This window comes from Scophthalmus maximus, chromosome 6, assembly GCF_022379125.1.
Source record: "Scophthalmus maximus strain ysfricsl-2021 chromosome 6, ASM2237912v1, whole genome shotgun sequence".
In the NCBI taxonomy this organism is placed as follows: Eukaryota; Metazoa; Chordata; class Actinopteri; order Pleuronectiformes; family Scophthalmidae; genus Scophthalmus; species Scophthalmus maximus.
Window position 1 is genome coordinate 19010964 of NC_061520.1, and position 16679 is coordinate 19027642.

A 16679-nucleotide genomic window follows, 5' to 3' on the forward strand; every position below is an offset into this window, starting at 1 on the left:
TCTGTGATGAAAATAGGACACATCATTAAAGTAATGGGGAAGTCAAAGAGTGACTGTCAGCATCTCCCTAACTTCAGAGGTTAACCTAAGAGACAGAGCGATGATCCCTCATAAAGTGCTGTATGTCAATTCTCAAGATTCATGCATAAAAGCTGTTCATATCATGTATTAAAAACCGATTATCAGGTTTTCCAAATCATGCATGAGCCCATGATACGAGGATGACAAACCGCTGTGCTGTTGTGCGATGCTGACCTCTACTGGCTGCTACAGGCATAAAACAGGGCACCCTTTTTTCCAAAATCATCACCAGTGAGAAATTCTTCCAAGCATATAATAATCCAACAAGGACTGTGTGTTCTAACCTCAATGTTGGTACAGCTCTGATCAAGGACCCCCCCCACACCCACACCACACACACACACACACACACACACACCGGATGGGAACAGGTGGCTGGACAGAGAGGACGGGGGGGGGGGGGGGGTAAAACGTGTGGAGGAGAGAATCAAAGAGGTCTTTGAAGTGGTGCACTGCCTGAACCTCGCTGCTCTGTGCCGGCAGTCTTTAAACTGGTTAGATGAGGAGATGCATGGATGGATGGAGGGAGGCAGTGGAGGTGGAGGAACATAGAGGGTAGGACACAATGAGAGTGAATGCTCTCAGATTTATGAGAAAGGGAAGCATGAAGGAAACCAACGTGGAATTCATCAATCATTCTATCCTTTTCCTATGGGTCCCACCTTCATAGGAAAAGGTCATTTACCTGAGAAGAGAATTTGTCACTAACAATTCTGATAACTGATCAACCATTTGAGGTATGGACTTGTAGCCGCGATTGTCTTTTGAATTATATAAAAAACTGAATATATTTAGGTTTGGAACTTTTTGAAAAAAGTTGAAGACCTTGGTGTCTGAAAACAGTCGCTGGTTGTGACCCCACGTCCATCTCTTCCAACTCGACGCCAACACTGCTGCCGAAGGACAAGCATGCATCATCTCCAGAGCTATAGGCCGAATCCACTTGTCCATACGGCCCCAGAGGAAATCAAGAGTTTGATATGAGAGAGGCTTTCACAATCCCAAGACAAAGCCTAATCCACAAAGTGTTTTCAAGAGACCCCGGGCTTTGGCACGCAGCTGTTCGGCTGCCGAGAGCTTGTGCACCTAGTGGGACACCGCGAGGGTGAGCATGCGTGTGTGTGTTCGTGTGTGTGTTCTAACGTGAAATGAAAACTGCTTTGAACCGGTGATAATGTGAATCTTAGTCACTATGTGTGCGTGCTGGACGACAGAAATAGAAAAGGAGGTGGTCGGGCGATAGTGTGATTCACCAGTGACTGCAACATGGGCTCTGAGGGACAGTAAATGAAAGCACAGGTTGCAAAATGATTCTGCAGCGTCACAGGTCGTGATGATATCGGCTACTGTGGCTCAGCTCAGAAGCCGCACAAAAGTGCAAAGAGAAACGTAACAGGAGAGAGAAAAGGGTCAGGGTGACATGAATTAAGTCTCTGAAAGCGGGGCAGGGCGGGTCGGAATTGTAGGCCTGAGTTCGATGGACGCGAAATCGCTGTGCATATGACAGCGGTGAGCCCGCCTCCCTTTATTTCCAGTGACAGTTCAAAGGCATCTTAGCACACTAAGCCTTCATTAAAGCATGGCTCAGCACAGATTTTCATTGTTTCATCTCTAACAGCTTTATCGTGTGTGTGTGTGTGTGTGTGTGTGTGTGTGTGTCGAGTAGCTTTTCTTCTGCTTCACAGACATAGACACTACTTTTAACTACTTTTACTTCATTCTTCTCTTCAATTCCCCCTTTCAGCATGCCAGATAAACTCCTTTCCTGTATCACTAAAATGCAGTAGAGACCTGTAATAACACTTTATTTTCCAAAAGCAAGTTTGAATGATTTTGAATAAGTGAGACACAGTGGGTTGATTTCATAGATAGACATAAAAGAGGGAGATCAAATGACACTCACCGTTGGGTTTTATCTTCACCAAAGACAATATATTAAAAAAAACTCAAATACCCTTTTCTGTGAGGGACTAAAAGGACTTATCTGATGCCTATCGCTCTCATGCCGAATGCATGAGCACCTGTCCGAGATGACCTTGATAAGAGAGGGAAAAGACTGAAGATGTGGATCAGACTATCGCAATAGACTGACTCTAATGCCCAAGCTGCCTGACAGCATTAACCAGGCTTACACAGCTGTCCTTTAACAATAAATCTCTATTAATTGCCTAAGTACAGTCATGCCCTTTGACTGCATGAAAATGATCATCTGATTAGATTCATTAAATTAGCCCCTTTTTTCCAACAAGTTGCTGGGAGAGAAGTCTCTGGAAAATTCATAGTCGATCTGGGAGAGAAAAGCAGTTTGCCTGGAGAGTCTGGGTGGGCTTACTGTACCTGCTGCTGTTGCGCATGGTTTTTTTTCTGTTTCTGTTTTTCAGGGACAACACAAGGGGCTGTTTCTCACAAAAATACACATTATCATTACTTCCCTCTGTTTAGTTTCACCCGAGGGTTAACTGAATGATAAACCTGGGCAATAGATCGATATGGCGCCGCCGTCTGGGGTGCATACTGTAGGCTGTCGAACATGTCGTGCAGCTCTAATGATACAGGAGCTACAGCAAATTACAAAAGCAAATCCAAGCACCGAGCACTACAGCAACCCGACACCTCACAGGGTCTCCTGTTACACACCCAGAACCCACCTGGTGGATGAGATGACATTACCTGCTGTCGTCTCACACGGCTCGCTTCTCACACATCCATCTTTCTTTTGGTCGTGAGGTTGACACGGTTCCTCTTTTTTTGGAATCGCACTACTCATCTAAGAACATGCAAATATATCAGGATACGCAATCTCTTTTTGTCTCGGGCAAGAGCATCTGGTGTCATACAATCATTATTACAAGCTGTAGCTACACCAGACGAGCAGGGATCCTCTCCTCTCTCCTGACAGGCTTTACAAATACACAGCCAGCCAATAAAACACCATGCACAACGCAGCTCCGTCGCACCAAATCAAACAGAAGAGGTGTAAAGTATTCTGCCTGAAGGAGCAATAAATTGGGTTGTTGTCAAAGCTTGAGCGTACATTCAGATTACCACATGAAATCGAATCTGGGAATCACAGAGTATCGTTTTGCACTGAAAAACCGTGCACTCGCTTTCAACAAACCTTTCTTCACCTGTGCTCATCATTAAAACTCAGAAATGAGGAATACTGCAGGAATTTGGCCGTGATCCTTTCTGTGACCCGTATGAGTGTTTTTGTGTCACATCATCCACCCTGTTGAATTTTGATGCTGGGGTTTCATTGGAATTCGGCGGCTGACCGACGAGCTCCTCGGGATCTCTGCCGGCCTCAGTGGTAAGACCATCCTCGCAGCCGTGACCGCCATGCACAATCCTCACCCTATCTGATGAATCATTACAGTCAAATCAATTGCTGCGTTTTGTCCTGTTATTTATCTCTGTGCAGAATGGCGTGATTCGGGTAGAAGGAGGTGAGGGAGCGGGCACACAGGAAGAAGGGAAAGAGACAAAGAGCTAGAGAGAAGGAGAAAGGAAATGAGCAGCCGAGGACGAAATGAGAGCGATGGGAAGGGACACGTTCAGCCCCACACTGTCAGAGAACCCAAAGGTTAAACTATGATTTATTTCAGGGCTTCACAGATCCCCAGGTTTTCCATTATCTGTGAACCTCTCTCATTTATCACATGACCCGGCGGCCCTGTCAAAATATAACCCTTTCAAAATAAATTTTACTCTAAATGACAGCGACAAAACAGTGTTGAGAGTGGGCCAGCTCCTGTGTTTACATCTGAATATCAGATTTTGATCGTGAACAACATCTGCTCAGCGACTTAAAACTTTACTCATGAAGGTCACTTAACGCCAACTTCCACCAACCACATTCTATACCATGCCCCCCCCAAAAATGTAAACCCCTTAAGAGGTCAAAGGTTGGAAAAATGACCTCTCAAAAGAGGGCACTCAGACTGCCACTCTGGCTGAATCGGTGGAGGAAAGGCTGTCTGCAAGACATTAGCCAGAACACACTTTGTCTGAGCTCTTGGGATGAAACTGACGACATGACGGATACACGGCAGACCAAGGACCTTCAGTGTGACCTTGACATGGAAATCAAGTCTCACAGAGACCAGGTGTCACAGAACCTGCCCCTGGTCCAAAACCCGACAGCTGAGGAGGACGCCTGTTGCCAAAAGATGGCGGAGGAGCTCCAGGTGTAGAGGGGGAAAAAACAGATTCTCCAAGAAGAACTGGAGAGAGGGCGCTCATTTACTCCATCATCAATTTCAATTTCGGCAACGCGATTAGCATCTTTATAAAGAGGGGAGAGAAACCAACGTGATGTTTCATCACTGGATACAAGTGATGGATTAGAGTTGGTAACAGGATGGAAGGAAACACAGCGATAATGATCGACAACTACGGGACTGATGTATGAATATTAGGGTCGTTCCATCTGATCAGACCACACATGATTGTTACTGTGAAAACAAATAACTCATGGAAAATCTGTAATCTGGAATAGTTTGTAATATTTGAAGAGAAAACTTGAAACACAAGGTAAATATCTGACTTCTTTGTGACGTCACTTGGCCTCCTGACCCACGAGAGTGCTGCAAAAGCTGAGGGAAGGAGAAGGTCAGCAGGACACGGAGTGTTTTCATCCCTGGATACTGCGAAGGGAGGAGGCTTACTATCTCCATGCCAATACCCAGACACAGCTTCAGTGATAAATCTGCGAGAGTATCTATTGTGTGCACTGACCACCGATGGCTTCTTCTTTCTTTCTCCACCCTCACCTCAAGTCTTCTTCTTCTCTGCCAAAATAGCCAGCACCCATTCATATGCCTGGTCGCCCTGACAGTTTTATTTGCCAGGCCGTCTTGTTAACACAATGAATAGCCGGGCCGGCCTGTGTTATGCAGATCAGACTGGGTTACCGAGGGGACAGACGTCAGCAAGCCATTCAGGGCCGGGTTAAAACTCAACCCCGATCCTTCTTGTTCTCCTGCAACCATCCTCCTATTCTTCCCCCTCACCACTGACTTAAGCCAGCTACAGTTTCAGCAAAGGCCGTGCTGAGCACAAGGGCCGGCTTTGTCCAGCTCTGGCAAAACCTGAACTGAACCTGCTGCATTAAATTAATTTACGATGCACTCTTGGCCGTAGGAAATGAATAGCAAATGGAAAGATCTCGTGACATAAATCCTCCTCTGTAGTCTGATGCATGTCTGGACTGATCTACCTAGCCCTACCCCAACATGTCAAGTGTAACCTATTTAAGCGCACCCCTAAAACGCACATGCATCATGCAGAGGAGGGTCATATGATCAGGATCAGACAGTGCATTCCCACTCAGGGCACTTGTTAATAAGCCTTGTAATGAGGCTCATTAGCACAAGGAAAATCAATCAAGCCAAAGGCAAGCATTAATAATTAAGAAGGAGCATGTTGTGCAAGGAGAATCTACTCCCATGCCTAACCTGCAGTGCACACAGCAGTCAACTCAGCTTACTGGGTTACACAGGCACACTGACACACAATCATGCCAGGTAAACAGAAACTCCTCTCTCATCCGTCTGTTTTCTACCAACACTGAGGCTGCAGAGGCAACAGGGTGAGCAAAGCAAGCCCTGTACTACTCCACCTCAGGTCTCAAGATGAGCGAAGAAAGAACCCTGTCCTGGGCCTCCTGCCAGGCTTTTAACCAAGCTAGTCATGCCAGGCACATTTCCACAGCTTAGTGGCTCAAGGTCGACCGTCCAGATGCATGCAAGACACCACACTATAGCAAATGTATAGAGTCCTGAATACAGTTACCGGTTAATGTAGTCGCGTTCTTACGTCATGAGGAAATACCTTTCTTTAAATATACTTCTTTGGATTTTGAAGTTTGCGCACACTCATGGGTTTATCACTCACATTTGAGTCAAGGAAACTCCATGAGGAAATTCTCGCGGGTAATGTTTTGGTAGGCCTGGGTGATTTCAAATACCCAACACAAGACTGGCTCCTCTCTTCACTCTGAATGGGAAATGCTTCAACACCCTCAGTCAACTTAGTATAAAAGACCAGTCCCCCCCCCCCCCCCAGGAGCTTAGCTGAGTTGAAACATCTCCTAGAGAGGTAGTATGGAAGATAAAGGGGAGGGGGAAAAGCAGTGCCAGTACTGTATACATATTCATCTACTGAAAATGGAGTGAATCATCAATATTTTAGTGAATTCTACGACAAAAGCATGTTGAAAGTTCAGCGAATGGTATTGTGTGTATCATGTAGTCATGCCCCATTCACTGCAACATATACAATAGAGCTCTATTCCCAGATGAACATGCCTACCATCACATGGGGGTATGAAACATAGTTACAAATCACACTGCCACTCAAAGTGGAAAAAGAAAATATGTCACAACAGGAATCACAAAATCGTGCTCGTTTATTTTCAGAATTGTATTTTTTTTATTTTTTGCTTTAGTCTTGCAAGACACTTGGTAAGGTCTTTTTGAATGAAACAATTGGAGAAAGGAAATTAAACTAAATTTGCCTCAGTGGTGAGGGGACAAGAGTGTCATGAGTCGTGCTTAGCAGCTCTGTTGGTCTGTACTTGCAGTAGGCACAGCGGTGCTTTGAGCTAAATGCTGACAATGTCAATGTCAAAGCTAACATGCTGGTGTATAATGCCTAGCCTACCACGGTCACCATCTTTGTTTAGTGTGTTAGGATGCTAACAGTTGCTAATTAGCAGAATGGGTGGGGGGTAATACATCAAAAATGTTATGGCAACCCATCAAACAGTTGTTGAGATATTTCAGTCTGGACCAAAGTAATCAATCAGCACATGGACATTGCTGCCCCCATAGAGCCACTCCGCCAGCATTCTGCTGTGAATTTGGTGAAGCACAGTTTCAATACCCAAGTTCGGAAGAAACAAAAGATTAATCGTGCCTGGTAGAGTGCAAGTGAGTTTGCGAACGAAGAAATCCACATGCACCATAATGACTCGATATATTTACACCAGCAAACCAAAATCTATTTGAAACTGTTGTTTTTTTTGCTTAGGCAAAATGGGAAAAAGACAAAAGGCATCTGGTATTTGACCACAGGTATATCGCTGACCTCAGGATCCCTTCCAAGCCCACCACCTCCCAAAAAAAAAAACCCCCGATACTAACATGCCCTGTAAAATAAGCATGAAAACACTTTTATTTCTGGCCGAGAAAGAAGCAGGAAATTCTTTGTGAGTGTTTCTCCTTGGGAACAAAGACTGGTTGGAGCAGTAAAACAGCCGTTTGCCTCCGCACACAAAGTCAGGCTCCTTTTACTCCGTGTCCACTGACAACGTTTTATCCTAGTTTGGCGGACGGGTAAAAGTTTACTTTTTATTGTGAGACTGCAAAGGCGAGGCAATAAAGGCCACATTCCTGAGTCCGCGGTTGCCCCATGTACTAGTTTACTTTACAGCAAAGGAAACAGAATGGCCTTTACGGTACAAGCCCTCCCCTTCTGTTGTGGACCAATATTAGAAGAGAAAACATAGAGATAATAAGCTGGCTCTAACATGTTAGTGTTCTTTCTGACTTTTTTTTCTTCCTTTTCTGCCAAAATGCTGCAGTTTAATGCGTTTGAGGAAAAACTGGTAAAAAGGAATAATTGATGGTGTGGTAGCACAGAGTAAAGTCACTCCCTCACACGCGGTGCAGTTGTAAATAGAATTAAAACTGAATTAAGAATTAAACAGTTCAATTTTATTTACACTGTTTGGTTGAGGATTTCATTTTGGACTTTTCCTCCCCAACTAATCCTCTATGGACAAAGTCGAGTAGCTTATTGTGTTGCACGATTACAATGTGGGATTTGTAATCGGTACATGATGTGCCTCAGAGTTTTTGTTGTTTCCACAAACCGAGCTTCAGCCGCCACTGAACGGTGAAAAAGACGCGAGCGATACAGCTCACAACACCTCCACTAATTCAATTCTGCTAATAGTGTGACTTTGTTACCGAGTGATTGGTGAGTATCAGCTGATACTAATAAACCAGCACTTACTTTGACACTTTGTGCATTGCATTCCTCAAACAGAGTTGCACACATTGGTCACACTCTTTCACACACTAACCCAAACCACCTGTGCTTCATAGCGGGGAACACGTCTTCTCACAATATACAGTTTGTTTCGCAGCACAGGCGAGTTTACGTCCTGCCAGTTGTGACTGTGCCGAGTGCAGGGGCCTCAGGCGCGAACCGTCCCCGCTGTATTTAAGGTCTTTACAGTAAAAACTATTATCTTAGAGCACACAGGGGGCAGAACAATGGTTCCTTCACAGTAGAATGCATGACTGATTCTTTTCAACATACCAAGGGTCTGGATGGTTTCCTCCTGAATGCTTGTTCTACTTGAAGAAGGAAAACCTACAGATGCTTTTACACATTACACCGTATATAACCATGCAGAATGATTCTTTTTGCCCAATCTCTGGTGGCTTGATCAGCTGGTTACATGCCGCGAACACAAGGAAGCAAATATTCATTGGCTACTTTCAGCCGTCACCGTGAATGAATTCAGAGATGTGTGAACATGTAAAATCGGCATCACACCACAGTGTTGGCTCCATCGGCAGAGAGGGGCGACTGTGTGGGTTTTGGATCATGTGGTCAAAGCGATGCCGTGTGACTACCTCCATGAGTGCAGGGCAAAGCCAGGACACTTCTCTCCACAGGTGATGCAGGGCTGTCCTCTCTGTGGCTCATCCGCAGGGCTCCGCTTGGGACAAACACAAACAGAGGGTGATGTTGAACACTGGAAACTAAAACATGGTTTAGTCCACAAGCTTGAAACAGTGATCATGTGGCTACTGAGGCTTGTGCCAGTGCATCATAACAGACCCGATGATCTTGGCAACAGGTCTGAGCAGAACAGAGGAAAAACTTCACAACAACTGCGAATAAGTCGCGCGCGTAATGTTTGATTTTGACGCGCAAAAAACACGACGACGCACGAGCAATGGCAACCATCAAACGACCAACGTTGTCTTGTCAACCTACCGATCTGCTGAAGTTTCTCCTCTTAGAGCTTCGACTGAACATGACAAGCTGATCCAGGGGCAGCAAAAGCAGGACCGTCAACTGTCGACACAACCGGAGACGAGGATGGAACCGGACATGAAGGTGCGCTTTCGCTAAAGAAAAAAAAACAACCTTTTTTCCAAACGCACGGCGCCCCGACTACTGCCCCATCCCATTAACTTCCTCTATTAATGAATGGAGCTGTGCTTTCCGGATAGCAGCTCCACCCTGTTTTCCTCACAGCCAATGGAAAACTAGAAAGAAAAAAGAACATTCAAAGAGGGAAAAAACTATAATTAAGCTTGGATAAAAAGCAGTGATGCAGTGGTAAATGACAGTGTGGACGAGTTCTGGCGTCCAGTCTGAGGACAAAGACAGATAACAGCCCCTGTAATAATTGTGGAAGTAAATTTCCTTCCTGTTCTCTTCTTACTTTCACTATGAATTGCAATATATTCTTTTTCTAACTGTTGGAAAATGTTTTTTTTCCGAATACTTTAGAAACATTTTTCAAAGCATGACATAATATACTACCTTGACTCGGGCAACACAGAGTCTTCTCTCCTCGGTTCCCACTCACAGCAGAGAGACATTCATGCCATCACTCCTCTGCACCTACATTTTTCTTTGAGCGTCTCTTGATTGTTCAGAAAAGATTGATTCCTCACCTCCGTCCCCTCTCACACACACAAAATCTACCAGGGTGTTTAAGTTCCCCGCGGTCAGACAGTGTTGGCTCTCTCCAGAAAGAGCACACTATTCATCACCAGAGAAAAGGCCTTTCTCGCATCGACGAGAGAGCGCTCTGACTCAGAGCAACACTTTACCCGAGATGTTCTTATACTATAATTATTACATCTTGACACACAGTCTCTCCAAGGATTTATTCTGTACCCATTGTGCAGCTCTGCCAGCCTCTCGGGCTTTCAGGGCAATGCAGTGCACAAATGTGGAGGGTATTTTAGATGTCTCTCTATTGGACACAGACTGTTATCTTATCCGTTTTAAATGCAGTGGCTCTACGTTTGCATGGATGTCATAGCTGCCTATGGAAAACCCACTCTCCTGCTTTGAATGTGAAGGTTTCTGAGTAACTACAAAAGTTTGAACCGTGCCGGGTGGGTCATAACAATATGTGTGGTTAAACTGTACCTTGGGATTTCGGTATAGTATATTCAACTTTGCAAACTAAACTCCTGCGTGTCATAGAGCTTCTCTGTTGTCCAAACGCTATTAAAAACACAGCCACGCTGTTGCACCGTGGGTCACATGTACATGGCTAATGTAATTTAATTTTGAGTCACACATGCTGCTGCCATAAATACTCACCACCGTTTGATTAATGTTAGCAAGAATGCCTTGTTTTAGCCTCTAAAAATGAAAAATACTGTATTGTGTGACTTGAGATTTACATCCTCGGTAGAAAAGAATGGGTTGTGTTGGGCTAGGAGCCACAGACAGTGTAGGGAAATATTAAAACATGGACTAATGCACTGTTGGTTTTTGTCTTTTCATGGACTGGATATGGCAAGCCTGAACTTTTAAGCCCTATGCACAATATGTTTTGGTGGCAAACGTCATTCATTTTTATTCATTTGTCATTGATTTATATTAGTTATAGTTTGTATATCAGAAGTAGAAGTAGTGGTTGTTTTAGTGGTCGCACTTGTAATAGTAGAATAGCTTCTGAAATGTATACAAGTCAATTCATAAGTACAATGGGAATGTGTTCAGTGTTCTGCAATTTTTCTCTACTCTCTGCTCTAAAGAGTTGTTACATGCAGGACATTCAGATGTGCTCGCTCGTCTTCTATCCCCATAGTCTGCAGTGAGAGAGAGAGAGCGAGGGGCAGCGGAGCAGGTGCTGCTGTGCCAGAGCAAAATTATCCTGCGCTTTACTGACGCAGGGAGCCTGTGAGAAGGACTGTGCCTCGTCTCAAGGACAGACGGGCAACCTTGAGACACTCGAGTTGCACTGGTGGATAAAGGAAAAGCAACCACATTCTCGTTAGGCATCAGCACTCTGTACGCAAAAAAAAAAAAGAGAGGGAAAAATGCATCGAAAATCCCTTTTCCACACCCCGATAAACACAAACTGTATCTGGGCACCCAAACTATTTGTGTATGCACGCGAGCCGGAGGCTGACTCACTGCTGAGCCCCAGTTCAAAGTTAACCCAGATTACCTGGAGGAATGCTGATGATAATGATGGTAAGGGGAGCTGGCTCTGGGGACACATGACTTAAAACTGCATTCATTAAGTCTGAAGTTAAGTGTCTAAACACTGTTGGCAGAATCAAACACAGCTTGTGTGCTGTTCCTAGAAGAAAAAGCAAAAAAATAGCTGGGAGCCACGAAAAAAAGCTCAGTTTTGGGTTGGATGTCCCAGTCAACTGTGAGTGTTAGTGTAATGATCTGATTTAGGGTTTTTTTGGTGTTGTTTTTTCGCTGGAGGGGGAAAAAAACCCCCAGGATTTTCTAATCCTGCATACATTTACGTCACATTATCTTGGATATCTTGCCGGTGACCTTTTGACTCGCAGAAGTCTGTCGGGGCTGCCTTCTGGTTCAGTGAGCAGTTGCTTGCAAGGCGGTGGGCATGACGTTCAGAAGTGTGGGGAACATCTAGTACAGCCCGAAGCCTACAGCTACTCAGATCACCGGTCTAATCCTTGTGGGAAAGACCAGGCGCACTGTGCTCACCGGAATCCAGACACGCACAGAGGTGGACCGCAGTTGGTCTGCATTAGTGCGTGCGTATGTTTGTTTGCGGTATCCATCACAAAAAATCTGTATTCATCATTTTCCTCACAGTGGAAACATCTGATATCCCCTGTCTTCAGTTTGCAGCGCTATTGTTTGGAGGAGTGGTGTCAAATATTCGCTGATCTCAGTCCACACCCAACCGTCTCTGTCGCCTTCATACACACACCCAAACACAGGTAGAGTAGCCGCCTCCCTGTTCTTCAGTCGGCAATAACAGTACCGGTTGGGGTCTTGCATGGCTGTTGTATGACATATGTATACATTAATACATGTGTGCAAATGTGTCAAGCTCCAAATCCATGCCTGCGTGTGGAAGCAGATAAAGGCCACAAAGATTTTAATCTTCTGAGCAACTGAACGTCTGCTTGTGGAATAGAATCGCTGAAGAGTTTTCTGAATGCATTCTGCGGCTGAAACCCTGGTGTGTGAAAGGTCGATCCAGTCTTACTGCTACAAGTGACTTGCTTTTGTACTTTAAACCTATATTCAGTACGCTTGGAGGAATTCATCAGAACATTTAAGAGTGATGCAGCTTTTCATGAGCAGTGAGGCAAAGCTCTCTAGATCACATTGTGGCCACATCGGGGAACGACGATGTCCTGTATGTCTGTCTTTCTTTCTTTTCTTTTTTTTTTCAGGTATATCTGATGTAATTCCAACCTGTTGCCATTCTGCTCTCATTTGGCAACTCAATAATGCAGATATCTCGCAGTTTTTTCACCCGAGTTAAAGGAAAAAGAGAGAGTTCTTCCACAAACTGACCCCTGGGATTTTTCTTGGGCAAATCTCATTCTGAATCACATCCTGAGGTTCAGACAAGCTCCCTGGAGCTGTCGAAAGCTCCTGCCTCGCCAACCCTCCTTTCCTCGCTTTCCTTTTCACACCTGTGCGTTTCCCCCGGTGAAACTCCAAATGTTGACAGACATTCGAGTCAGTCCCTACATGACTCTTTGGCTCATATTGCTATCTGCGGCTCACCTGAGATGATAAAAAAACAACATGGAAGACTGATCACGTAAGCGCGTCAGTCAGAGCTACATGCACTGTCGCTTCCAACGGTTCGGGACAACGTCATCAGTCTGCCAACAACAACAAACTTTCCCTGCTGAAAATCTGCTCAGCGGTGAGTTATGCTGGAGGAGCAGTGGTGTTATACCAGGAGACGGCCTGATAATTCACTATTACGAGACTAGAGATTAGTTCCATGAAACACATCTGTCAGGTCACGAGCCAGACTGTTATGATGGTGGGTTATGGTAATCATAATCACGCAGAGGCATTATAGAGCGAGGACATTAGGGTTTGAACATTAAACCAGACTATCGTATATTCATTATTTTTACAGCCACTATTAATGTTGACTGATACGTCAAGGACAAACTGGAGCTAAAGTTATATCATAGTGTGAGAAGCAGACAGGCATTTTATTTCCTTCTTATCATTGCCTCATCAGATCATAAATCATGCTTCTCATAATGGCAGCACCAAAATCTGTTAATACCATTGATGCAGATATTACAAACATATAAATACATGTATTCACAAAACAGATAATGTGTTGCCAGACGGTTCATTGAATGGCAATACTGCACGGTTATTCATAATCATTAATGCCTATGTACATTCACATGAAAAACAAAAATTAAAATAAATATTGCATATAAAATGACAGTTTAGATAGTGAAACTTCGTTGATACACATTCAGTGACCTGATAAGCATGTGACAAATACGTTAAATACACATAAATATCATCATAATCCCTTCATTTACTGTATGACACCTGAGAACTCTGTGGACTGAACTAGATTCTGACAAGTGCACTTTTCATTTGTGGTTCTAAGTAAAGACACAAAATGTTGACCTCCCCGTGCTTTTGGACATCATTTCATACTGGTGTAGTTCCCTTTGGCTGAAGCCGGCACATTATCACACATGGCACTGAAAGAGCACCAAACAAAAAGGCTTATAAAAGCACATATGGCTTCATGTGGGTACATTCATATGAAATGCATCCTACATGCCTACTCTGACTAAGGCTTAAAGAAGGTGAAGAATAAGTTCTTCTCGTGTGTTTAAAAAACTGCATAGCACTGATTAATGAGATGCAAAAACTGACATACACAAAATTGAAAAAACAAAACAAAAAACCCTGATATTGTCACAAAGAACAAGTCAGATTGCTCTAAACGGGAGCTTATTAATATGAACAGTTTGGAAAGATCTTTTTTTTTTTAAAAAGATGGAAGAGAAAAATGTGAGGTACACGAGGCAACAGCATCTGGACAGAAGTCGTGCTGCGGGGCCTGTGAGCTCAGCAGCTGGAGAGGTGTCTCCGGGGCCCGTCCCGTTCGTTATATTTCGGAGTGTCTACTGGAATTTTCTAGCGGCCTGAGGCAAAGTCTCTTTCAAGCTGCTCCTGATAAGTTTTTAACCTGCCTGCTCGGTGAAAAGCTGCAAGGCTAATGGCTCTCGCCGGTCACTGCACGCTACATGTACCTGAGAGATACACAGAGGAATTCTGGTCTCTCCGATGTCTGGCGGCATACACTCGGCGGTTCTTTTAACCTACAACCTTCTCCTCGTGAGCCAGTGATGTGTGTGTGTGTGTGCGTGTGTGTGTGCATCTATTTGTTATGCCTCAGTGTGTTTGTGAATGAATAAACCTCCACCCTGGATCTGAGACAACCCATTGCATGAGCACACACGGACACACACACACACACACAGTGTCTTCCTACTGCCCTGAACTCAAGATCTTCATAACATGTACCAAAATACTTCAGGATGCATATCATCGAACTCACAAGTAATTTCTACTAACTAAAAAAGAAAAGGAATCGTCTTTATACCCAGAGTGACTTCTCCCACATCAAATAAATGTGAAATTACAGTCTGAATATGGCTGCGTTTTATGAACGCTGGTGTTGGTGTCGTGGCAGCGACACCTGGCTTTTCCCTGCTGTGTGTTATTGTCGCAGCTGACCCTGGTACGCCCCCCTTGATGAGAATGTGCTACAGTTCCCAAGCCTGCGCGCTCCTCTCTGCCTATCTGACGGGACACGGATCTGCAGCTGCAGTGAACAGCCGGACGGTGCAGCCCGGACACAATCCGGTGTTTTGGAAACCTGGGTTAGAGCATGATCGGCCGCAAACACAACGCGTCAGAAGTTCACTGGGCTGGGATGGGAAGCGAGCAGGCCGCACCGGCGACTGTAGGCACCAAGTGGACCAAAGGCTGGGTGAATTTGCTCACAGCTTATGAAAGGCCACTTGCTACTGGAAGGATCTCTGGACTGGTGACATTTGACTAAGTTATACATTCAAAGATTTGAAATAAAATAGAAAAAAGTAATTTCAAAAGAGCTGCTTGCTAGAACAAAGTCCAGGATTCTAGACCCTGTGCATGTGTCCAGAAGTCTCGAATTGATCAATAAAAAAAAAGACCCACTGATTAGAAACAACTTGCTGCACATAAACAATAGGAACAATACCACTGTAACATCATTACATCAAACACAACTTATTATATTGGTCCAAAGAGTAACATATGGCTATAACACATGCACTGTGGAGTAACGACAGTACAACAAAGTCCAACTGGCAAATATCCAACATGGAAGGCACATTATGGCAAAAAAACCCCCCAAAAAACAATCAGCTAAATGGCAACTGTTCACTACTGACAACAGAACTTTCAAATTACACATTAGAATACAAAAATAAATGAAGAGTACAATAAATAGAACATTTTTACCCTGCTATGTACAGTACTTACAGCAGATTAATTTACAGTATACACACATGGGTGTAAAAAGAGGTCATGTGGAGGACGGCTTTGAGCTCTAAGTTGACTGTAGCACCAGAGAGGAGGGATGCGTTGACACGACGAGCATCGCACGACGACTGCTGAGATGAATGGGAGTAAATGCTGAGAAAAAAAGATGATGCAAACAACTTTAACACGTAGCCAGTTTCGCTTCAAAAGATCATGAACTTGCACAGAAACAAAGAGACTGGACAAAGGAAAACTTTGTATACAGTGAACAGAAAGGCAGATTGTTGTACATTTTCTTACAATATGAAAAAATTGATATTCAGGTGACAGCTGCCTCCGGGAAAGACCCAATCAGTAATTTTTAACTTTCTTATAGATAACCAAAATTGTCATTTTTTTGTCAACTTAAATTATAAGCCTAATTGCATTCTGATATTTGTAAACATTACTGATGTAAACTATTATCTATGAGCATCAAAAGTATTGATAACATAATTTCTGACACAAATTTAGTTGTTAGGTTGTGTAAACCTGAAAAAGGTGTCGTCATTTTGGAAGTTACAGCTGGTTTCAGTCACGTGTTTTGAATTCGGGTGATGGGGCTAAAGTCCTGCCTCCGTTTGAATCGCGCATTGCAATTGTATATTAAGAATACAACCTTTTCGACAGTGTTAGGTCAATTCCACTGTTACTGGCAGACTGGAGCCAGAGGACGGTGTACATTTGCCACAGTAGCCTCCACAGATTCCTGACACTCTGCTGCCATCCTGTGGACACAAGAGGGAATCACAAGAGTTCCATGAAATGATGCTGTTGTGCCTTACGAGAACATTAGTACGTTTTCTAATGGTGTAGTGGTGATATTGTGAGTTTTCTCTTTGTCCTGTGAAGAAAAAAAGCCCCGACAGTGCAGGACTGGGTTGTGCTGCTTCACGTAGTCGACAACATCACCAGTTATCTGGGCACGTTTGTTTTGCCTTTTTAAAGAGTCACACCAAGACTGACGCTCATCGGGCAGG

At 44.1% G+C, this 16679-nt stretch overlaps 2 protein-coding genes across 4 annotated transcripts in view; both read right to left on the reverse strand.

The window, feature by feature from the left end:
- Nucleotides 1-9253, reverse strand: part of prickle2b (prickle homolog 2b) — an 85247-nt gene extending 75994 nt beyond the window's left edge. Inside the window, exons 1-2 of the mRNA XM_035632064.2 lie at nucleotides 9097-9253; nucleotides 8730-8815 (exon numbers count right to left, since the gene is read on the reverse strand). Of these exons, the coding sequence (XP_035487957.2) occupies nucleotides 8730-8815; nucleotides 9097-9138 (128 nt within the window). The 5' untranslated portion in view covers nucleotides 9139-9253. The remainder of the gene's footprint in view (nucleotides 1-8729; nucleotides 8816-9096) is intronic.
- Nucleotides 9254-13283: 4030 nt separating this feature from the next.
- The window catches only part of LOC118309720 (A disintegrin and metalloproteinase with thrombospondin motifs 9-like), a 43993-nt gene continuing 40597 nt past the window's right edge, over nucleotides 13284-16679 (reverse strand). For all 3 annotated transcript variants that reach the window (XR_004793572.2, XM_035632135.2, XM_035632133.2), the window contains 2 exons: nucleotides 16319-16427; nucleotides 13284-15813 (listed from right to left, as the gene is read on the reverse strand). Coding sequence is in view for 2 of the 3 variants with exons in the window: in XM_035632135.2 (XP_035488028.2) it covers nucleotides 16332-16427 (96 nt within the window). In the remaining variant the exon portion in view is untranslated. The remainder of the gene's footprint in view (nucleotides 15814-16318; nucleotides 16428-16679) is intronic.